We start from the raw sequence: 22,474 nt of genomic DNA on the forward strand, positions 1-22,474 counted from the left end.
AAAGTGAGAAGAGAGAGAAAAGAAAAATCCTCACTATTCTGACCACATACACTAAACCCCACACAAAAAAAAAGACCACCCATTTTATCCACACACAAAAAAAAAAAAAAAAAAAAAAAAAAAAAAAAAAACCAAAAAGATCATGACGAATAAAAGAATATCATTGGAAAAAAAGACGAAAAGCAAGAAATTCTATTTACTACACAAACAGCATATCATGATTCCGCGTAGGCGCTCTTCGCCCGCAACTTCTCCCCGTACCATCGAAAGACCAGCGGTGCCGGCGCGAGGAGCAGACCAATGCACCCGAGCAGGGTCATGGTCCAGTGAACCCCGATCCCCGTGTACATGGGGCGGGCGGCGATGACCATGGAGCCCGCGACGAGGTAACGCGCCATGGTGATGCTGGCGAGCGCGACGGCGCTGTGTTTGGTGTAGCTGTCGACGATGTACTCGTAGGTGGCGACGTAGAGGGCGGTGGCGACGACGCCGAAGCAGAAACAGGCCGCGAGGCCCGACCACACCGACACGCTGGCGTAATTGGTCCAGCCGAGCCAGAACAGCGAGGCGGGCATCAGCGGCGCCGTCACGATCGCCGGCCACAGCCGGTACTCGGGCGTGATCCGCGCTTGGGGCACGTAGTGCGTGTGCACGCGTGAGAGGTGGAAGAGCCCCGGCGCCGACAGCGTGAAGAAGCTGGATCCCGCGGCGATGGAGGCGAAGCACGACCCCGTCAGTCCGTCGGATAGACCGTATGTCTCCTTGAAGATGTAGTCGAAGCCGGACAGGAAGCTGAACATGAGGATGTACACGAGGATCAGGTATCCGCCTAGCACCGCCACGACGGGCTCGCTCGAGAAATAGACCACCGTCATGGGCAGGGTCTCGCGTAGCCGCTTGAGCAGGGATGCTCTCTCGGCGTGTCTGGACACGTACATGGGTGAGCCGGACACACGGCGGAGATGTCGCGCTTTCCAGTCCAGCAGGACCGGGAGGTATGTCTCGGGCAGGAAGAGGAATGCAACGACAAAGGCGAAGCTGGAAATGATCAGTGTCACCCAGTCGGTCCAGTGCCAACTGAGGTTGCGGTCTTGGACCAGCCATCCTCCCGCGACGGGCGCGAGCATGGGAGCTGGTGCATCCGAGTTAGCAGTCGAGCTAAAAGAGCAAGTAAAGGCTTCTTACTGGCAACATTTGCCCACGCGATGACGGGGAAGGCAAATGTCCTCTTGACGGGGCGAAACTGATCACTGACGCTGGCGCCGTTGATTCCCAAAGTGGCACTGGCAAAGAGACCGACAAAATATCGACAAACGATCCTTCCCCCAAGATTTGACGTCAACGCCGTCCCGAGAACAAAACACAGATAACAAAAAGTCGCGGCGAGGTACGTCGGGTTCCTGCCCACGGTCTCGGACAGCGGGCCGCAGAAGAGGCACCCAGATCCGATCCCCAAGAGGTACAGCGCCTGGGAGAGGTTGGCTGCGACCTTGCTCACGCCGTAGTCTTGGCTCATTCGCGAGTTTGCCATCGAGTCTGCGGCGCTGGCCCACCCTTGGGAGAATATGAGGAGGCTCAGGATGGCGATGTTCTTGCACCTGGCGAGGAGCGGCCAGTTGTGGGGGTCGAGGGGATCACTGTCGTCTGTGGTGTCGACCTCGATCTTGCCATTTGCCCTGGTGTTGCCGTTGTCTGGTTCTGTGCGTGCTTCAGAGGATTGCTCTTCGTTGACACCATTGAGTCTCTTCAGAGCTCTTTGTGCAGATACAGCCTCGAGATCTTGAAAAGCACTCTGCTTATTGGTGTGGCCCTGCTTTCCTCCATTATTCTGCCATTCGTGCTCGACCTGCTGGCCAATGCGTCGGTATTGCACTAAGGACCACATTGGATGGTCTCATTGGGACTTGTTTGGAAAAGAATGTCATAAACCAGACACGTCAGAGCAGTGGATGAGCAGCATTGAATAGAAGACGACAATTATGTCCAGAGCTTGCTTAATCAACGTATGCACGATCAAAACATCTTGCTCAATGCTAGAAATTTCTGACTGCGGGTGTTTCGCTGCGAGGGTGTCGCGTGAGCATTTTCCCTCTTTGTACGTTTTTGCCCAACGGCGATCTTCGCACCAAGCACCGCAAGCATCTGTCGTGTGACGTCAAATTCATGGCGGATGGAGTAGAGAACTAGTAGCAGGAGAAAGACTGATTGGAAGGCCGGGCTTGGTCTGGTTTCCCCATGTTTTTCCTTTTGCTCGCAGTCCTCCTTTTGTGCTCTTTAGCATGTTCTTGACATCATAGGTCGAAGGTGTCTTAAGGATGCCACTTGGTGATCCTTTGACGTTCTGGTTCTGAACGTCACGATGGGTTCGTGTGTCGCCGAGGTAGGTCAGGACGATCCATTTGGTCGAATCCAGTGAGAGATCGGTATAAATGCTGGGGGTTTCGAGGCTGTACCGTACCAGATCACGAAATTGGTAGGTGAAAGTGAAAAGTCGAGGGGGAAGATGGGATGGGACCGCACCCTACAACCTTGACTTGACTTCATATTTGGGCCCAACCAAATTATGAGCTCCCATGCATCAAACTCATATATCGTCTAACCTACAATTTCAAGGCGAGATGTTTCATCCTAGCCATTACTTAGATAGTGCTGGGTCTAGATGAGACCACGATGGGCGATGTGGGAGTCAGCAGCGAAGGAGACGAAGAACGCGCTACGAGTCCGCCTGGAGGGCGGGAAGACCATGAAGGTGATGGATGAAGCGAATACAAAGTAAGGAGACGCTTATCCATAACGTCGGGATTCTCCAATGCTGGCTTGGCTGGCCCAACAGGCAAATACTGTCTGGCAGACCTCTGAAATTCTATGCATGATTGTTCTAATCGCTTTGCTTGTCCCCTCCCCTTTGTCCCAATTTCAAAAGTCTACCTTTGCTGAATGCAAGAACACACCGGCGACGTGGGCAGCAGTGGGATGGATACACACTCAGGCGAACTCGACCGTGTTTCGCAGCGTCCCGATCTTGGAGATTTGCACTTCCATCTTCGTTCCCGGGACGAGGTATTTTGGCGGTTTCAAGCCGGAGCCGACTCCTGTACGACCACGTTAGATCTAGGTCAGTATTTGTGACGTCTCAAAAAAGAGAAAGGTATGTTTGGCTTATAGGTAAGAAAGGGGAACCGATAAGACGGGGCCAGTGCGACACAAGATCTAATCGACTCACCTCCTGGAGTCCCCGTCATAATGACACTCCCCTTCTGCAGGGTCGTCCCCTGACTCAGATACGAGATGATGTACGGACAATCAAAGAGCAGATCCGACACGCCCTCGCTCTGCCGCGTTTCGCCGTCGACGATGGTCTTCAGGTGCAGGCCCGCCGGGTTCCCGATGAGGTCGGGCGCCACGAGACACGGTCCCAGCGGCGCAAAGGTGTCGAACCCCTTGGAGAATCCCCATTGGGGCACCCTGCCCGCCAGCTCCGGGTCTCGTTGGAGTTTCCGCGACGACACGTCGTTGCCGGCCGTGTACCCGCCCACGTAGTCCAGGGCTTGGTCGCGGGGGACGTCCTTTGCGTCGCGGCCGATGACGATACACTGGATATGCATGCATGGTTAAGCGATGATCTCTCAGACAAAACCAAGTGTTAAACGAGGGGATTGAATCTTACCAGCTCTCCCTCGTAGTCTGCCTGGTCATCCTGGGCGAGCTTGGGTATTACCACCGGAGCATCGTGATCCTGGACTGTCGTGTTCGGCTTGAAGAAAATAAAGGGAAACGGCGGAGGTTGGCGTCCAGCTTCCTTGACTATATACATGGCGCTCACAGTCAACAATCACTTCCAACCGCCTCGTTTCCGTGGCATTAGACCGCCTCCACTGTTGTCGCCCGAGTGGCATAATCGACAGCCCACGGTGATTGGGAAGAGACTTATCATGATAAACGTACTGTGCTTTGCATAATTCAGCCCGACACATCTCAGGATCGGCACCTCCTCGCGCGCCAGCGGCCCGAGGAGTTTCTTCACCGTGACCACCTCGTCCGTCACCTTGGTCTTGCCGGTCGTGTCGAAGATGTCGTCGCCCGCGATGACCTTGGCCTTCAACTGGTCCGCCTCGGTGACGTTGCCCAGGTCGAAGTCCTCGCTGGGCAGGATCGGTTCGCCGCGCAGGACTCGGCCGTCGGTCGCGACGAACCGGATCAGTCTCGTCCAGGGCACTTTCATCGTGGGGGCGGATTCCTTGGGCGTCGAAGTTGTTGTTTTTGCTTTTTTTGTCACGGGCACGGATATATAGATGGATGGATGAATGGTACATAAGTCGAGGTTAATGGTCGTTATGATATTACCCAGCGAGACGGACATGTGGGGTTCAAGTTTGGGATGGAGACAAAGTGGAGGGAAGAGGGAGGGACGGGGAAAGAACGGAATGGCGTGCCCAAGGCAAAAATCCCAAGCTGACTTGGTGAGTTGTGACCAGCAAAAGGGACGATAATGAGACGGGGTCAATCGGTCACAAGTGCGAGTGCGAGGCTCGCTGTATGTACAATTTTGTATACTCTGAGCAGTCAATGTACTTGGAGATTTTGCTCGACAGAGACATGGGAAATTGTTCAGTCTAGTGCAACCTCCTCTGCTCCCAGTTTCTAGGCTGAGAATGCCCTCTCTCTTAGCCAGCCATCATAGCAGTCAACCCCGGCTCAACACCGACCAGGTCCGCGAACAGATCGAGACTGTTGTCCGTCCAATACTGGTGCATGGTCATGTCAAACGCCGCAAAAGGGTCGTCTTGACCCAGAGTCGGCAGCAGGCCGTTCGTTGCAATGCCCCCATCAATCGCCCCCTGAGGCTGCAACGAGACGCTGTTCTGGCTACTGAGCTGGGCGGCCTCGCTTTGCTGTCCAGAGGACAAGGCTGACAAGATGGTTGGACCATGCTCGGCATTGAACTGCACCAGTGTCATGCATATCTGCACGAGCTTCAACAATGTCTTCCTGATTCTCTTTGCCGTTTTGGTGCCTTCGCCGAACCGCTTCAGCGTCTCCATGGCCCGTCGGAGCCGCGTGATCATCTCGACGATCTTGGCCGAGTCCAACGAGTCGCTGGTGGCTATGGACGGGCTGTTCACAGAGTGCAACCTCGACGGAGCGATTTCTAGCAAAATGCAACTGAATATTACCAGAGCCGCGTTGAATGCTGCGTAGATATGGTTAGCACTAGGCACCCAGTGACCAGATAAGGGCGCATACTGTAGTAGGCAGTGAACCACCACGCCCCCAACAAGGCGGGCGGCTTACTCGTCTTGTGGACAATCTCGACGATCTCCAAGGCCGCTTGCTGACAGATCTTGACGCTTCGTTCTCCGAGATCGTTGAAAAAGGGATCTTCCTGCTCGACTGGTTCCCCAGATACCTTCACTCGTGCCCTTTGACGTAAAAAGGCACTCAAGATAGGTCTGTGCAGGAGGATCCGCGTGTTGAGATATCTGAGCGTGATGATGACGCTCAGTCTGTCAAAGACCGGATCCCAAGCGGAGAGGGAGACGGTGTCGGGATCGAGTGTATCCCACGGCCGCCGTTGCAGCTGAGGGAACAGGTTATGCTTCCAAGCTGCCATTTTCTGTTCGAGAACGACCGTTCTTTCCAGCATTGTTGGAACGGTAAGCCCCGGGTCGATGTCCACGTTACCCCCATAGAGCTCGGATATTATGTCTCCCAAAATATAGTATAGTTGTCTGCAAATCGTCAATCACTACAGCATGGTATGGCCCAAAGAGAACCTCACATTGTTGCCGTGAAAAGGCAAACTGTGTCTGGCGGATCCAAGCTGCTCATCGAAGTCGCAGAATGTCCCAGCATCGACAGCCGCTCCAGATTCTGGTTCAACGGGAGGTCTACTTTTACTATAGAGTTAGGCATCATGCAAGGGCGGCCAAAAGTCATGCTTAGCGTCCTAGGGCCTGTGAGATGTTGTTTCTTATCAATTGTCAGTACGCTTACCTGTCCAAGATCATACAGCCAAACCACGTCCGCTTGCGTATCTCGGCTTCAACCAAGTTCAATCCCGAGGAAGCGGTCTGCGAGTGCAACCCCAATTGGATCGCTGCACGGACTGCGAGACCATGCAAATTCCAGGCCTGATCAGATCGCTGAGTGCCTTGACGATACTGTGCCATCAAGAGCAAGCATTGGACTGCTGCCAATTAGTGATTATATCCAGCGCGAGCAATTTGCATCGACAACCGCAGAAAATTCGTCTCAACAAACACTTACCGGTCTCTAAACTGGCGGACTTCATCTCAATCTCACCCGATAAAGCCTGTGCCCTTTCTATAAAGATCTCCGACTCGGCGGCATTCTTTTCAGCCGACTGGTCGGGTTTAGCGCTGATATATGTTGCGAATGCAAATATGGCGTTGACAAGGCATAACCACGAACGGCTCACCGCGCTAAAGCGGTTGCGCCGAGCAGCAGAGTATGTACGAAGAATGTCCTGCTCGTGAATGTAGGGAAAAAGCATCCCGGTATCGGAGAAGAAGAGCCTGATAAGGTGCAGTGCGCGTGCTTCTGGAGGGAGCGACCGAATGTTTATGTGGTGTTTAGCGATAGGGCTGGTCTCTGAGAGAGTCGTAGTAACTGGCGAGGCCACCCGGGAGACGATGGGCTGATTAAGTCCACTCTCCGAGTGTCGAGACTGCCCCATTGCCTTCAATGTAGCTGAAGTTGCGTCCGATATATGGCGGAGCAGTGCTATGTTCGACGAGGGTCCAAAGAACCTTGATTCCGTCTCTTCCGGATCGGTGATGGCGGCCATGCCATCCACAGAGTCCTCGGCATTCTGTTGGATGGAGTCATCTTCGTCGAGGATAGCAACGTCTTCATCGTCATTTGGCACCTGTCGCGGCTCTTGAGTTGTAGTGCTGGTTTCTTGACTCGGCCGGTGTTGCTGATGGCTTGGAGGGTTTAGTTGCTCAGAAGCGTCCGACGAAGAATGATTTCGGTTGACGAGCAGCCTGAGCGTGTCCTCGATAGCCCGCAGTCTCTCGTCATAGCCTGGCTGTAACTGAGGAGGCCTGACATTACCTGCGGCGGGCTGTTGGTAGATACACTCGAACCCGAGCTCAACGCAGAGGCTGCAAGAGGGCCTAGCTCCATTGCAACGTGACTTGCGATTCCTGCAGGATGTGCAAGCTAGCGCTATGCGCCGGCGTTTGTACGACGGCGGTGGTGTCGTTTGGTCCTGATCCTGTAGTTCGCTTTGGGAGCCCTTCCGGACTTGGGCATCCGACATCGCGTCCGCCTATCGTGGTATTCCTTCGTCGAGGCACCGTGGTATGACTCGTCACGTGTGTCTCAGGACTGTCACCAGAGGCAAAACCATATCTGGGGTGCAGGATGGGTGAACAGAAGGGGTATATCGGGGAAGAAGCTCTCTTTTGTATGTTTGTGGGGATTGATAACGAGGCTGCGCCCGATCCGATTGCTTACATCTGCCTTTCGGTGGGCCACAGGTGTAGTACGCAGCCCTGTACCCTTTCACTCAGTCCAAAGAATATTCGCAAGAAACCATTCCCGTGTGTTGATTGAATGACCGCCATCATCCGGTCTCTGGACTTCAATTGTGACAAGCTTCATTGATGCCAAGTCTATGACTCCGATTTATACCCGGAGCAGACGAGGGGTAAATGTTGCTGTCTGACACGTCCGACCACTCCAAATGCAACCCAAAAACCTCCATTTAGTACTTGTCTGACAGATTGAATTCCCTTTTCTCTGCGTGCAGCATCCTAACGTCGTCTCTCACCGACATGTGTGTCACGATCATCTATGCTCTGCCACTACGTCCCAAATATCTGAACAATCCCTTTCCACGTTAAATTTATCGTGGATACCAGACGGCGCAGTCGCAATGGCATTGCACCTGGCTGATTTGGCAAACTTCGCTTTCCCCCGACGATAATAATCATGATTGTCATTAGCTGTTCGTTGGTGTCTGTTTGTTGTAGCACAAATAGACGAATAGATAGGAATTCCCCTTGGTGTGCACCTTCTGGATGCTGTAAGACTGTGACCTGCAAGGACGAGCGAGCTAAGGGAAATGGGGGGCACAGTGGGATGCGGCTCCTTCAGGGGAAGGTACAGCAGGGCAGAGTTCAAATGACGATGTCAGACTCGACTTACAAGCCCAGAAATCACAGAATCCATGGCGAGATTTCAAATGACAACCGTTCTTGCTCCAATCGACTCTCTTCTCCGCTGCCCTCCACTGTGCCTGTCCCCTCACTTCCCACTGCAGAAATATCGTGTCTTCAAACACCCATGCATGGCTGCAGATCCAAACAAGCAGCTGAATTCCCCGTCAACGTCTAGACACCACGCGAACCTGGAGATTCAATTCGGACAGGGCACAACGACAGTGGTTACGGGTAACAATCGGACATCGTTCAATTGCTGCCACCCATTTTGCTTCCCCACAAACCCCACAAAGGGCCACCAACAAAACGAACAAGGCTGAGGGACAGCGAGTAAGCTCCGAGCACAGTAAGCAGCCATGATGGACCTTGTCGACGCCCGCTCATGACAAGGTAGTTGCTCACAGAGAGGGTTGATTGCTATCATTCGATGCGCATTTCTGGAATCTATCCCTCTGCGTCGTTGCATCTGTACACAGAGACGAGAGAAACAGAGAAAGAGGAGGAATTGCGGGACTGAGTATGGCACCGACAATACCAACGACGCAGATCGCCGCATGGCTCGAGAAGCCCCAGCCTGGCGCGCGGCTTCAACTCAGGAATGATATTGAGGTGCCATCCCCTAAAGAAGGCGAGGTGCTCGTGAAACTGGAATATACCGGCTTCTGGTGAGCAATTTCACTGTGTTGCTACTGCGAACCGCAGTCTTGCAGAAGACTGATGCTTTTCTTTTGCAAAGCCATTCAGATGTACACAGCATCTATGGTGAAACGCCCATGAGTACCGACATCGCGGGCCACGAAGGTGTAGGGCATGTGGTGGCTCGTAAGTGCCTTGCTGTGTGTTTTGATTATCGAGGTTGACAAGTTGCAGTTGGACCCAATGTCCCCGGGGAGCTGATGAATGCCAGGCTCGGGATCAAGTCAGTCACCTTCCACCCCTTTTACACGTGGAGGTGTGTTGGACTATGGCTGATACTGGAGCAATTACTCCGTGCACAGATGGCTGTACAGCACATGCGATACGTGCGAGATATGTGCCATCAATCCCACCGCCTGTCCCAACCAGATCAACGCGGGACGAGTGAGTCCTTTCATGGAAACTACATCCCACCTGACTGTTCGGATGGAGCTGATTTGAGTTTGTCTCTAGAACACAAGAGGCACCTTTCAACGTAAGCTTCGCCCAATACTTCTTCTGGGGGATTTCCCGACTGACTTCTGGAAAGAGTACATCGTTACCCCTGTCAAGCATGCCACCAGGATACCGTCGGGACTGAAGTCTGAGATTGCTGCTCCTTTGCTTTGCGGTATGTCTCAACAGCTGACTCCAATATTCTTGTCTGAGTTGTGATGAAATAGCCGGCTTGACCATGTATTCGGCGGTGGCAAAAGCAAGGCTGCGTCCGGGAGACTGGGTTCTCATTCCGGGTGCAGGAGGAGGACTAGGGCATATGTAAGTCCTCCCTTGTCCCATAGCATGATGTGGCCACCACAAGTAACATCCTGCAGCGGTGTCCAGATAGCCGCCAAACGCGGATACAAAGTGATTGCCATCGACGCTGGGGAGTCCAAGAGGGAACTGTGCACGAAGCTCGGAGCAACTGTTTTCCTCGACTTCAGGACAGATTCCGTCTGTGCCCTTTCTCCGTGAGCATTGAAGACAGTTACTCATCCGAATTGACAGATTGAAGAGGAGGTGAAACGCCTAACCAACGGATACGGGGCTCATGCCGCCATCGTGCCGGTCGGAAGCGACGCTGCGTATGATCAAGCACTGAAGCTACTTCGAAATCTTGGAACCCTGGTGTGCATCGGTTTGCCCAAGTCTGGGTTAGGACTTCCGATCTCGCCGTTCATGATGTGTGTCAGAAGTAAGTCCTTGCCTGCCCATTCCCTGTGGCCGAAAGTCATTGGATTCGACACAGGTGTCTGACACTCCTCGCAGGTCTCAATATAGTAGGATCTTCAGTCGGGACTGCGCAGGAGATGGATGAGCTGCTTGAGATGGCTGTCAGGGGAGATGTTAAGCCCGAGATCTCTGTTCTTGAGTTCGACCAGATCAACAACATCATGGGGAAGCTTGAGAGATTTGAGATTGAAGGGAGAGTCGTACTGAGACTCCCTGAGTGAAGCAGAGCGCCAAGTGGAGTCAATCACAGAGGTACCAGTACAAAATTAAAATCACTAGTATATATGTTTTCTCTTTCCAAATTCTGGCACGCAAAGACCCCCTTAGCACAACAAGGGCGAGTACCGAGTTCGAGTCCCGATTCCACCACAATCTGGGTCCTGTCAGGTCAAACCTAACTCCGGGTTAGCAGGCATCAGGACCCCGACTCGAATCCTCCTCCCTCCCTCGATCGATCCGACGACATCAACCATTGTAGTATAAAATTCGTAGTAAAACCGGGCGAGAAAAACCAACCCTGCAAAAGGGCGAGTTTTCCTTATCACAGACCAGCAGGTTGAGCTGTTCTGTGATGAGTTTTTGGCATTTTGGTCAGGGGTTCAACTTGAGTGCGAGAGTGTTTTTGTTTTTGAACAAGGCCTTCTTTATTTGTGTATGTGTCAGGGCTGGATTGTGCGAGTCTCAATTATCACAACACTCAGAGGAGGGAAAGTATGGCGCGAGGCTGAAGTCTGGTATATCTGAGAGCGCCAAGACTTGGATATCAATGTGAAGAGCCTCGACTATTTCTTAGTCACGGCCACGCGCCTATATCTATTTACCAAGCGACATTCCGCGTCCGCAGGCTCAAAGGTTGGCATTACATCAACGGACTCGATCGAGTTGAGACATTGTCGCAAAGTCATCCTCCCAGCTACAGCAGAACATCGTCATTTACCTCCTCACACCTCAAAAGCCTCCACGAACCCCTTTCGCCTTCCTCATCCTCCCTTTCTTCGTTAAGCACTACGACCTGGAAAGTACCTACCTGGGCAACGAGCCTCAACCTGTTCTCCTTACATATTCATTGACCCGAGCCGTGCAGCCGAGCCGGGTCTCGACCAATACGTCGAGGGGACGAAAACCTGAACCAGGGTTTGCAGCACGAGGGACGGCGAGGACGAGGTGGTACTATTATAACCTTAACATGCACCAGCGATATTACGGAATAAAGAAAAAGGGGATGAATGGAAAGGCGCAGAATTTCAAAAAGCGAAGAACAAATTACGCGCAGGTGTAATGACAATACTGGGTAAATACTGGTATTGGAATAATGCCTGGAGATCTCTGTCACAACCACCATGACTACTGCAACAGCAAGATGTCCCTTGAACGGATGCTATAGCGTCTCGTCGACTGTCACTTGTCCACTGACCGTGGCTTGACACCTTTATCAGGCCAATGATTCCAGCTTCTGGGGTAGGGATCTCAAACAAGATTGATATCATGGGCGCGGCTGTTGCTCTGGACAAAAGCTCTTACCCAGAAATCAAGCACCCTTTAGACATCGAAATCCCATGATCATCTGGTGGCTTCAATCCTTGACACTCACAGCTTCAGCTTGGATTGAACCCATTTGCTGGCCTTTTGAAGAGTGTCATCCGCTTCAGGAGCTCTGCCAGCCATGAATATATGAACATGTTGCATGCCCTCCGCGACCTCTTTCTCCACGTCCACACCAGCCTTTTTGGCCTTTTCTGCCAAATCTTCGGTATCGCTCAACAGCGTCTCATGTCCGCCGGCAACGAGGTACAAGGGCGGATAACCGGACAAGTCGGCATAAAACGGGTTGGCCAAAGGGTTTTGAGGAGATTGGCCTGCCAGCCACAACAGACTGCCTTGGCCCAGCGATTCGCGATTGGCAAGAAAGTCCTTCTCTTTGTTGGTGTCCATGGTCTTGCCCTTGCATTCAATATCCACCCAAGGCGAGAAAGCCACTACACCGCCTGGTCGTGGCCTCTGCAGTTCCAGGATCTTGAGTGTGGTGGTCAGTGCGAGATTACCCCCAGCAGAGTCTCCTGAAATGATGATCTGCTCGGGAGCAAAGCCTTGTTGCAGGAGCCAGTCGTAAGTGGCCACGCTGTCCTCGATCTGGCTGGGAAACGTCGCCTCGGGAGCCCTTCGATAGTCCGTCACGAGGACCTGTGTGCCAAAGGCCTTTGCAATGTGGCCCCCGAGCTTCCGGTACGCATTTGGCGAACCACTGAAAAAGCCACCACCGTGGAAAAACAGCGTCACATGTTTTGTCGAGGCACCAAGGGGTCGACACCAGATCGCAGGACGCACGGTTCCGGCACACTGTGCTTCCTCATAGGTGACGTCCGTGGGCTCGGATGCGAGCTGATGACAGTCTTCTGTGATGATCCGAAGTATATCCAAGGGGAGGGTCGGGTTCGCCGCCATTGTCGACGTCAACGACTTGTAGAATTCGGCAAGCGCCTCGGATTCCTTGGACGGCATTTTGGCGGACTGGGACGATGATCGAGTCTGTCTATGTGAAAACGATAATCAGCACTTGGGGAGAGCAAGCGTGTGGGATGTTGTGCAGCAGGTGGCCAAGAGGGAAAGGTACAGCTGGGGGGCCAACACGACTTTATACTCGCTATAGAGTTCACTGTCGTCGCGCGGCTTCACGGTCTGCCCTTACCCGAGGCACATTATGCACATCTTAACGGCATTTCACTGGCAGAGCATGTTTTACGATACAATATGACGATGTTTAGATATGCCGCGGCAAGCAGAATTCCGCTTCCGACGGATTCATCGACATTGTACAGGAGAGACGATCCACGAGGGAGTGATCGATACGCAGCTATGGGGGAAAAGCTCCACCCTCAACTTTGAGGTTCATAAAGCAAGTCTCTCTAATTCTGTGCAAAGGCGACAAAGAGCATGAATTCATCAGAACTCCCTTCCTGGGCATCGACACAAGCTCCTCGGCGGTCTATTCTAAAAGGTAGAGACCTCAAGTCCTTCCAGTTTACCGTCCTTCTCCCAGGCATTGGCGAAATCTATGAAATCCAAAGGTCCACCAGACCAGATGCCTTTCCTCATCATCTTGGCCAACTCCTCGGGGGCCGTGATGCTCTCCAATTCGCATTCCCGGTTGTAGTAACTGGGAGTACAACCAGCCATTGCGGCACCAGAGATGGCACCTTTGGCAATCGCAGCGGCCCAGGCCTCTTCTGCGTCTAGAGCGGGTTCCACCACAGCCTTGGACTTGCCTTCTTGCTCGGCCTTCTTGACCACGGTGGAGATGATGTAGACGGAGTGTTTGGCCAGGTAGTCTAGGGCGACCATGAAGTTGGGCGACGTCAGAGTCTGGCTGGTCCCGGTGAAGAAGAAGTTGGGGAATTCCCGAGTGGTTATGCCGTGCAGGGTGCCCACGCCACGGTCCCATTTCTCGTTCAAGGAGAGTCCATTACGTCCCGTGACAGGGATGCCTGCCTGCGCCGCGGGAGAGTTGGCACCCTCGACCTCGAATCCTGTGCTGAAGATGATGACGTCGACCTCGATCTTTTCACCGTTGACGATGATGCCGTCGTTGGTGATCTTGGTCAAGCCTGCCCCCTGGGTGTCGAGTAGCCGGACGTTGGGTTTGTTGAAGGTGGGGAGATAGTCATCGTGGAAGCAAGGCCGCTTGCACCAGCTGGCGTACCAGGCCTTGAGGCTCTTTGCGATCTCGGGGTCCTGGACTACCTTGTCCACTCGCTCCCGAACCTTTTCCTGGCGCTCCAAGTCCATGGAGCGATACCTCTTGAGAAATTCTGGGAGGTTTTCCATGGTCAGCCCCTTTGCGCGAGGGCCGCCGGTCAAAACGGCGCCAGAGATGAAGTGGGACCAGGCGTCGTCCACCATGTCGACGCTCGGAGGTTCATACGGGTCGCTCATGCACTCGAGGAAGTTTCTGATTCTCTCCTCTTGCCACCCGGGCTTATTTCCGATCTCTCGTTTCCAGACCTCCGGGTCGGTGGGTTGTTGGCCGCGAACATCGACGCCAGCCGGGGTTCGCTGAACGACGTAAAGCTGCTTAGCCCAGTTGGAAAGCTGGGGGATGGCCTGGATGGCCGTTGCGCCGGTCCCAATGATGGCCACTCGCTTATCTTGCAACTTATCGAGAGTCCAGTCGGTCGGGGAGCCGCCCGTGTAGGCATAGTCCCATCGAGAGGTGTGGAAGCAATGACCCTTGAAATCCTCAATGCCGGGGATACCTGGCAGTTTAGGATGGGTGAAAAGGCCCGGGGCCAACACAAAGAAATCGGAACGAACATGGACTCTGCGCGCGTTGCCGTCGGGGGTTTTCTGACGGAGCTCAAAGCTCCAGCTCTTTTCATGCTCGTCCCAGCTGGCCGAGTCCATCTCGGTGTTGAACGAGGCGCTCTCGCCCAGGTTGTACTTTGAGGCTAGCTGGTTGGCGTAATTTCGGATCTCGTACCCATACGAGTACTTGTGTTTTGGCATATAACCGGTCTCCTCGAGCAGAGGGAGATAGATATAACTCTCGACATCGCACATGATGCCTGGGTATCGGTTCCAGTACCAAGTGCCGCCGAAGCCACCGGCGCGGTCGACAAACAACAGGTCGCTCAGCTTGAAGCCCGCGCGGAGGAAGTGGATGCCATAAAGGATGCCGGCGAACCCGGTACCCAGGATGACGACTTTAAAATGATCCCCGTCTTCCAAGGGATGCGTGGGTGCCGCGTGGCCCTCCCAGGCCCAGGGATCGACACCAAAGTTCTTGAACTTATCAGACTCGAGCACGTCGACATATTGGGCCGTGCCGTCAGGACGCAGACGCTTTTGTCTTTCCTCTGCGTACTTGGCCTCGATGACCTCGACGTCGACGTCGACGTCTTTGGCGATCATCTTTGCAAACTGGACACCAAAAAATCTGGGATACGGGGGTGGGGGATGGGGGAAATATGGGAGTGCGGGAGTATGGGGAAGGGCTGGAGGAAGAAGAACAGGAGGGGATAAAAAGCACCAGCTTCTTTACCCAGTGGCCCTGGAAGCGAAAAAGTTTAAAAAGAACAGACAGTAAGCGTATCTCGAACCTGACAGATCTCGGACTCGCAATTCAGCGTCTCACAGCCTTTGCCTTATAACGACCAAACGTTATCAGACGATGCCGAGGGATACACATGGCCAATGACACACAGAGCGAAGCCGAGGTTCCCTCCATCCCCAGGAATTATCAATCGAGCCTCGCTCCAAGGTTCAAAAGCATACTTTGGAACTTGGAACGAACAAGAATGTGCTGCTTTGTGCCCACAATGCATTAATATGGGGTGATGGAGCATTCAAGGTAACCAGACGTTGCCTGACTCGATCGCCTGAGGTTTGTGCATTTTCCTCTCCCCCTCCGGACAGAGACCCGGTGACAGCTGGGATCTAGTCTCATGGATTCTTTGCCTCATGGAGTTTCAGTCTTTTGTGGATCCCGGATTCGGGGCTCGAGGTCATACAGACGGTCCGGACTATCCCGCCATTTTTGGTCGGAGTTTTGTCTCATGTTTATGGCGAGGGATTTTTTTTATGGTTGTTGGGGTATTTGGAGTATTTCATTAATGCTTCAAAGATTTATACAAGCGAAGGAAAGAAAGAGAGGGACGTCCGTTGAGCTGGTCCTTTGGTGAAGGTCCGTTCTATCAACCACCAACCACAACCCAACCCAACTCTACTCAACCCGTGTGGCTCGTTCTTTAGTTCCACACCCTTAGACACATTTCATTCCTTATCAGATTAGATCTTACAACCACCCCCACCGTCATATCCTGTATCGCGAGGCTGCAGGGCTGAGGCACCGCAGAAGTTGTGAAGCTCGTCCCGATCATGAATTGCTATTCGACCCTTACACACAGCTCCATGTCGACGCTGTGTCGCCATGTCAGCTCAGCCGCGATCCCCATGGCGTCGGGGTCGAGTTTCCTTCGCTGCCTGACCCTCACGCCTTCGCTTCGTCGAGCATCTCACGGGCTTCGTCCGCAGTCAAGAACCATGGCGACAGTCAACGACACGACAATCAAGGTGAAGAAGATCGCGGGAGCCTGTGGCGCAGAGATTTCAGGCGTCGACCTCGCAAAGGACCTCGAAGATCCCAAGGTCCGAGACACGGTGCACCAGGCCCTGCTTGACAATTTGGTCATCTTCTTCCGCGACCAGGGACATTTGACGCCAGACACCTTCCTGGCTTTTGCCCGCTACTTTGGCAAGCCCATGCAGTACCCCATGATCAGCGGCCTGCCTGGCTACCCACTGATTACTGAGGTGCTGAAGCGCGAGCACGAAAAGACAAACTTTGGCGGCGTGTGGCACGCTGACACGACCTATCTCAAAAGCCCGCCTATGGGCACCATGCTCGTGTCTCGCGTGCTCCCTCCCCACGGCGGCGACACCTGCTTCGCCAACCAGTACCTCGCGTACGAGGCGCTGAGCGACGGCCTGAAGAAACAGCTCGATGGCCTCCGCGCCATCAGCAGCTCGGCCAAAGCCGAGGTGAGCAAGACGCGCGAGGACCGGGTCAAGGAAGACGGGGCGAACCCGGGCGTCAAGCCCGCCGACCTCGAGGCCTCGCACCCGGTCGTCCAGACGCACCCGGAAACCGGCCGCAAGGCCCTCTACGTTAACGTCGCCCACACGCTCCGGTTTGACGGCTGGACCGAAGAGGAGAGCAAGCCCTTGCTCGAGTACCTCTTCCAGCACCAGGTCCGGCTCGAGTTCACCTGCCGCTTCCGGTGGGAGGTGGGATCGCTGGCCTTTTGGGACAACCGCTGCGTCCAGCATAACCCCATCAACGATTACCACGGGTACAAGAGGTCTCTGCACCGCATCACGCTCGAGGGTTCCGTGCCACAGTAGAAAGAGCCAACAACAACACAAGGGTTTCTGTTGGAAAAGTTCTTTGCTTGCTATCAATGACTACTTTGGCACTTTTTAGCGCCAATCAGTTTTGGTGTCGTTGGGATCGTTGTTTGACGGGAGGAAGGGGCTTGGAATTGGGAGTGAAGAGAAACAGGGCTCGAATCATGTACCAAAAAAAAGAAAGAGAAAACTGTTACCATGACATGTGGCGACGGTTGTTTTTATTGGCTCTTTTAGCTTTTGCTTCTCCCATACGCATATACCATATATAGCATGAACCATTCTTTGCTTTAGCCCAAGAGCAGTTAAAAACAAAAGACTCGGCTATATGTACTCTGGCCCTCTGTTCCGAGATCACGTCTAATGCTGCTAATGCTTGTGATGATGGCTGCATGTTACTATCACCCATTCAGCCATCCATCGAGATATGCCCGTCGTGTAGTGTACCTGTATATAACCCTGCTTCCCTATCGAATTCTTCATGCGGCTGAACCTACCGCATCGTAGATCCTGCTGGCTAGGGGGTGATGTCGCCACTATATTTATTTATTTATTGCGTGACACCCGTCTTCTGGAGATCTTCTATGGCCGCGTCCGAAAGTCCAATTTCCCTCAGGACTTCCGAGGTGTGTTCGCCTAGGAGCGGTGGGCGGAGTTTGACGGGTGTGGCGGCCTCGGAGAATTTCACGGGCGCGCCTGTTTCGTGGGGGAGGTGTGGTTAGAATGAGAGCTCCGTCGGGAAAAGAAGGAGGAGGAGGGAAAGGGGGAGAAGGAAGGAGAGAGAAAGGGAGGAAGGAAGTGAATAGAAGCGAGAGGGGGAAAGGACCCAGTAAAGAAAGAGACCAGGGAAACACAACTGACCGAGTAGTCTGAGCACACCCGACTTCAACCCTTCATACTCGACCGGCTGAAGCATCTCGCCAGCCTCGATCTGCGGGTGCTTGAAGACGCGTTCCATGTTGTTGATGGCCCCGTACGGCATGCCGCTCCCCTCGAACCGCTCGAGCCACTCGTCGGTGGTCCTGCTCTCGAAGCACTCGCGCAGGATGGGCGTGATGACCTCCCTGTTCTTGACCCTGACCGAGTTGTTCTTGAACCGCTCGTCGTCGACCAGATCCGGCCGACCTAGAATGTCGCACAGCCGGCGCCACTGGCGCTCCGTCGACGCGCCCGTCACGATGTGCGAGTCCTTGGTCTTCCACGCGTCGTAGGGCACCACGCTCGGGTGCGCCGTCCCCCACCGCTGCGCCTCCTGTCCCGAGTTGACCCAGTCCATGCCCACGTTGATCAGGAGGGATACCATCGACTCGAACAGCGACACCGTCACGCGTTGGCCCAGACCCGTCTCCTGGCGCGCCAGCAACGCTCCCAGGATGGCCCCGTGCAGATACAGCCCCGTGCACAAGTCGATGATCGAGACGCCGGGCTTGGTGGGCGGTCCGCCGCGTGGTCCTGTAATGTGCATGAGTCCAGCCTCCGCGCCTACAATCATGTCGTAGCCGGCTCGTTTGGCCCAGGGTCCTTTTGATCCGTATCCTATACAGCTCCGCTTAGTGACTTGGGGAAGAATGTTGGTGAGGTCAAGGATATAGCCATACCTGAGATACTAGCATAGATGATCCGGGGATTGACTTGTTTCAACTTGTCATATCCCAGACCAAGCTCGTCAATCTTGCCGGGAACGAAATTCTCGATTCTGTAAATCACTGTTAGTCAAAGCAACCCCATGGTAGACTCGCGGTGTAATTGGACAGGAATGGTGAACGTCGGGATTTCATACATGACGTCGGCGTCCTTTGCCAGTTCGAACAGGATTTTGTGCGCCTTGGGGCTTTTCAGGTCGAGACATATCGAGCGTTTGTTGCGGTTACACGCCGCGAAGAAGTTGGACATTGGCCCCAACTTGGGGTCCCAGTTGTCCTTTTCTACCGGGGGCTTGTAGTGTCTGAGATCATCCTGTACAGACGGGGAGGTTGGTTAGATTTGTGAAGTAGAGATGACACTCGCACGCCCTGAGGAACGGGCGGAGTCGAAGAGAAACACAGTGAGAGAAACGTACTCCTTTCTGAGGCTGCTCGACTTTGATGACCGTGGCGCCATAGTCTGCCAGGATCTGCGCGCAAAAGGGACCCTAGAGGAATTTCTTTGAGCCGTACGTTTCGATATCGGTAGGGTCTGGCCTGGCCTAGAGGGATTCCAACTTACAGCAATGACTCGCGAGAGGTCAAGTACTTTGATGTTATTGATCAGGCCTGCCTTCCCTTGACCTTGACTTTGACTTGATAGGTAACGTGACGACGACCGACTGAGGCTGAGGCATGGTCTGGCTGTCTGGCGACGAAGTCGCGTTGAGGCGTGGCGGGTAAAAGCCTGTCGTAGACCGGGCATCGGTGGTCCCATTCCCATGGTTTCTTAAGCCGCAGCCGCCCTCTTCGTCAAAACTTGAGAGTCCCCGGTGTTTTTGTTTTTTTCAAGCCTAACACAACTTGCACTTTTTCTTACTTTTGAACAAATGGCCAAATCAAGAACTGTTGACAGCAGCGTCCGAGAACATCCCATCCCATACTGGTTGACGGGCAGGTGTCTTGACCTAAACCCCCCTTGTACAGAGAAATACGGGACCCCACATATTTCCTATTCAGGAACAAGCGCAACGCCGAAAACAGCTAGCCTGATTTCAGCTGACTACACTGCCAGGCTCCGGGATCGACCCGGCAAACATCCGAGGCCCCGGCCGGCAGGTGAATCGTGACGATACAAGTAATACGAGGTACATGGACATGGGGGGTGCGCTTGGCGACAAGGTCATCACTAGGTAGGTAGGTTCGTCTCCAGGTCGCCTAATAATATTATCCAGATCGGCCTTTTAACACCGAACCAACTCAGTCTTCTCCGGCTATCGCTTTGCCCCCGTCAATGGGCCATGATCAACCCTCCAAGTGAGATGCCGGGCACCGGGGCCCATAAACCCTTTGAGGTCTTGTGATCTTCACCCAGGAATTCCAACGCGCTCAGAGATCGTGAACGTCGGGGAGTTGTTTCCCCCATCCGGGGGTTCTGGCGGAGAATCAAGCGCGTGGCAATAACTCATTCCCCGAGCAGTGAGGAATTGAAACTTCGTATTTAAAAGGCCCCAAGGAGCCGGTACTTGGCGCCTTGTTTCTGGTGTTTAAGCATTTCTCTACCACGCCTTCCCCCGGCTGACCCAGCACGCCCAGACACTGCCAGGACAGAAGTCTCCTTGGTAACCTCATCCTCTTGCAAGCGCGCACCAATCATCTTCCTTTTCTGGCAAGAAAGCCATGGCTCGATTTTGGGGCCTTCGTGGGCGGCGGCTTGGGACTGCGGTCTGGACGCTGGCCATGTTTGCGCTCATGAGCTTCGGCTACAATCAGGCCGTGGCTGGCGGTGTGCTGGGCAACGACTCGTTCAATAGGCAGTTCCCGCAGATGGATACGCTGCATACCACAGGCGGCAAACAGGAGCACAACTCCACCATCCAGGGTGCGTTCGATTGCTTTGTTACAGATTTCCCCTCCAAAAGAAAACCTGGGGAAATTTAGTTTTTAATGCTAAACACCAAAATCAAATGAGTCTTTAGGCACCGTTGTGGCCCTCTACACCCTGACGGGGACTTTTGGCGCCTTGGCCTGCACCGTCTTCGGCGATGTCATCGGGCGTCGACGAACGATCTTCCTGGCGAGTGGCGTCCAGATCGTGGGGGAGATCCTGATGGGCACGTCGTTTTCGTTTGCGCAGTTCATCGTGTCGCGGATCGTCGTCGGACTCGGCACCGGGGGCATCCTCGCCACCGTCTCGGTGTGGCAGGCTGAACTGGCAAAAGCAGAGAGCCGCGGGGAACATGTGTCGGCGTTTGGCATCTTTGGCGGCCTCGGCCTCGCGCTCGCATGCTGGGTCGATTTCGGCGCGTCCTACGCGCGATCGTCGTCTTTCGCGTGGCGGTTCCCCTTTATGGCCTCGATCGTCCTGTCGGCCGTGGTCATGGTGTTCATCTTCACCCTGCCAGAGTCGCCGCGATGGCTGATCAAGGTCGGCCGGATCGACGAAGCCCGCGAGGTCATGCATCTCCGCTACGACACCGACGACCACAACGAGGTGGTTGAAGCCGAGATCCAGGGCATTCTGGCCTCGTTCGAGCGCGCCAAGTCGGTTTCCCTCACGGCCATGTTCACCATGGGGCCCGAGCGAATCTTTCACCGCCTGGTGCTCGCGGCGCTCACGCAGATGATGCTCCAAATGTCCGGGGTCAACATCGTCTCGTACTACGCCGCGCTGATCTACGAGGTGAACCTCGGCTTCAGCGCGACCGTCGCCCAGATCCTGGCCGCCTCGAGCATGTTCGTCATCGTCCTCGGCAGCATCGTCTGCTCCTACACGGTGGACCGGTTCGGGCGCCGCGCGCTCATGCTGACCAGTGCCTGCGGCATGACCGTGTGCATGTCGTGCCTGGCCGGGCTGACGTCGCGGACCGAGAAGGCCGCCATCAACGCGGCCGTCTTCTTCCTCTTCTTCTACTACTTCACCTACACGATCGGGTTCCTGGGCATCCCCTTCCTGTACGCCAGCGAGATCGCCCCCGTGCACCTGAGGGCGGCCATCTGCGGCGTCTCGACCGCCGTGTCGTGGCTCTTCAATTTCCTCGTCGTCGAGGTCACCCCGATCGGCTTCACCCATGTCCACTGGCGCTACTTCATCCCCTACGCGGTCCTCAACCTCTCGTGGGTCCCCATCGTCTACTACCTCCTCCCCGAGACGAACGGGCGCTCTCTGGAAGAAATCGACGAGATTTTCACCCGCTCCAACAACATCTTCGACTGTGTCAAGGTCGCGAAGCAGTTGTCCAAGAGGGGTCCGCGGGGCTTTGTCGACGAGGAGACGGTGATTCACGTCGATCAGAAGTCTCCTTCGGGGGTGGCGAAGCGGGATGTCGAAGAGGCAGAGGCAGAGGTGGAGAAGTCGGAGTAGCAGGGTAGACAGACTACGCGGATAAAACAGCTGGCGATGTGTCTGTACGTAAATTCTGTCATGTGAGCTGCGAGCAGACAGCACTGTGGTCATGGCGGATACAACTTCCGGACCGAACTCATGATTGGCGATGGACGGTGGCTTGAATTGTATGTGTGTGCAAAAGCAATAGCGATTCTCCGACTCGACTCCCAACGTAGACCATCCCAGCACAGCATAAGTAGTTGAGAATCTTACAAAGTACAAAGTATGCGCTGCGAAATCCTGCTGATTGTCATGGTATGCTTGGTCGGTGTCTCTAGACCCAGGATGCCTCCGGCCTGTCACCCGTCACTCATTGCACGATACCCGTCCCATGCCGTGTACGACACTGTTGACACGCACATTGCAAGAAGTGTGGTTTTGAGCGGGGGTTGAAGCCGAAGGGGCTGATGACTGGCTGGCTGGCCGGCTGGCTTGCTGGGTTGCTGACTAACGGGCACGAGGCTGGG

The 22,474-nt window shown here is 54.3% G+C and overlaps 9 protein-coding genes across 9 annotated transcripts; 3 read left to right on the plus strand and 6 right to left on the minus strand.

Moving 5' to 3' along the window:
• Nucleotides 1–215: 215 nt before the first annotated feature.
• Nucleotides 216–1,885, minus strand: AYO20_03196 (hypothetical protein; the record flags this gene model as incomplete). Its single annotated transcript, XM_022641499.1, has 2 exons — nt 216–1,132; nt 1,186–1,885. The coding sequence occupies 2 exons, from the start codon at nt 1,883–1,885 to the stop codon at nt 216–218; spliced, it is 1,617 nt and encodes a 538-aa protein (XP_022502359.1).
• A 1,100-nt stretch (nt 1,886–2,985) lies between these two features.
• Nucleotides 2,986–4,222, minus strand: AYO20_03197 (hypothetical protein; the record flags this gene model as incomplete). Its single annotated transcript, XM_022641500.1, has 4 exons — nt 2,986–3,092; nt 3,224–3,593; nt 3,668–3,804; nt 3,946–4,222. The coding sequence occupies 4 exons, from the start codon at nt 4,220–4,222 to the stop codon at nt 2,986–2,988; spliced, it is 891 nt and encodes a 296-aa protein (XP_022502360.1).
• Nucleotides 4,223–4,664: 442 nt separating this feature from the next.
• AYO20_03198 (hypothetical protein) lies at nt 4,665–7,285 on the minus strand (the record flags this gene model as incomplete). Its single annotated transcript, XM_022641501.1, has 5 exons — nt 4,665–5,191; nt 5,245–5,729; nt 5,780–5,954; nt 6,011–6,190; nt 6,268–7,285. The coding sequence occupies 5 exons, from the start codon at nt 7,283–7,285 to the stop codon at nt 4,665–4,667; spliced, it is 2,385 nt and encodes a 794-aa protein (XP_022502361.1).
• Nucleotides 7,286–8,708: 1,423 nt separating this feature from the next.
• AYO20_03199 (hypothetical protein) lies at nt 8,709–10,318 on the plus strand (the record flags this gene model as incomplete). Its single annotated transcript, XM_022641502.1, has 10 exons — nt 8,709–8,854; nt 8,926–9,011; nt 9,060–9,108; nt 9,188–9,269; nt 9,339–9,360; nt 9,415–9,495; nt 9,548–9,641; nt 9,698–9,818; nt 9,873–10,059; nt 10,134–10,318. 10 exons carry the CDS (start codon nt 8,709–8,711, stop codon nt 10,316–10,318), a joined length of 1,053 nt encoding a protein of 350 aa, XP_022502362.1.
• A 1,366-nt stretch (nt 10,319–11,684) lies between these two features.
• On the minus strand, nt 11,685–12,596 carry AYO20_03200 (hypothetical protein; the record flags this gene model as incomplete). Its single annotated transcript, XM_022641503.1, has 1 exon — nt 11,685–12,596. The coding sequence occupies one exon, from the start codon at nt 12,594–12,596 to the stop codon at nt 11,685–11,687; it is 912 nt and encodes a 303-aa protein (XP_022502363.1).
• Nucleotides 12,597–13,085: 489 nt separating this feature from the next.
• Nucleotides 13,086–15,002, minus strand: AYO20_03201 (hypothetical protein; the record flags this gene model as incomplete). The annotated part of the gene is made up of 1 exon (XM_022641504.1): nt 13,086–15,002. The coding sequence occupies one exon, from the start codon at nt 15,000–15,002 to the stop codon at nt 13,086–13,088; it is 1,917 nt and encodes a 638-aa protein (XP_022502364.1).
• A 1,131-nt stretch (nt 15,003–16,133) lies between these two features.
• AYO20_03202 (hypothetical protein) lies at nt 16,134–16,994 on the plus strand (the record flags this gene model as incomplete). The annotated part of the gene is made up of 1 exon (XM_022641505.1): nt 16,134–16,994. One exon carries the CDS (start codon nt 16,134–16,136, stop codon nt 16,992–16,994), a length of 861 nt encoding a protein of 286 aa, XP_022502365.1.
• Nucleotides 16,995–17,547: 553 nt separating this feature from the next.
• AYO20_03203 (hypothetical protein) lies at nt 17,548–19,403 on the minus strand (the record flags this gene model as incomplete). Its single annotated transcript, XM_022641506.1, has 6 exons — nt 17,548–17,693; nt 17,859–18,533; nt 18,596–18,693; nt 18,778–18,953; nt 19,057–19,128; nt 19,203–19,403. The coding sequence occupies 6 exons, from the start codon at nt 19,401–19,403 to the stop codon at nt 17,548–17,550; spliced, it is 1,368 nt and encodes a 455-aa protein (XP_022502366.1).
• An 896-nt stretch (nt 19,404–20,299) lies between these two features.
• Nucleotides 20,300–21,983, plus strand: AYO20_03204 (hypothetical protein; the record flags this gene model as incomplete). The annotated part of the gene is made up of 2 exons (XM_022641507.1): nt 20,300–20,501; nt 20,599–21,983. The coding sequence occupies 2 exons, from the start codon at nt 20,300–20,302 to the stop codon at nt 21,981–21,983; spliced, it is 1,587 nt and encodes a 528-aa protein (XP_022502367.1).
• Nucleotides 21,984–22,474: the final 491 nt, after the last annotated feature.

Source organism: Fonsecaea nubica (genome assembly GCF_001646965.1).
Source record: "Fonsecaea nubica strain CBS 269.64 chromosome Unknown Scaff15, whole genome shotgun sequence".
Classification (NCBI taxonomy): domain Eukaryota; kingdom Fungi; phylum Ascomycota; class Eurotiomycetes; order Chaetothyriales; family Herpotrichiellaceae; genus Fonsecaea; species Fonsecaea nubica.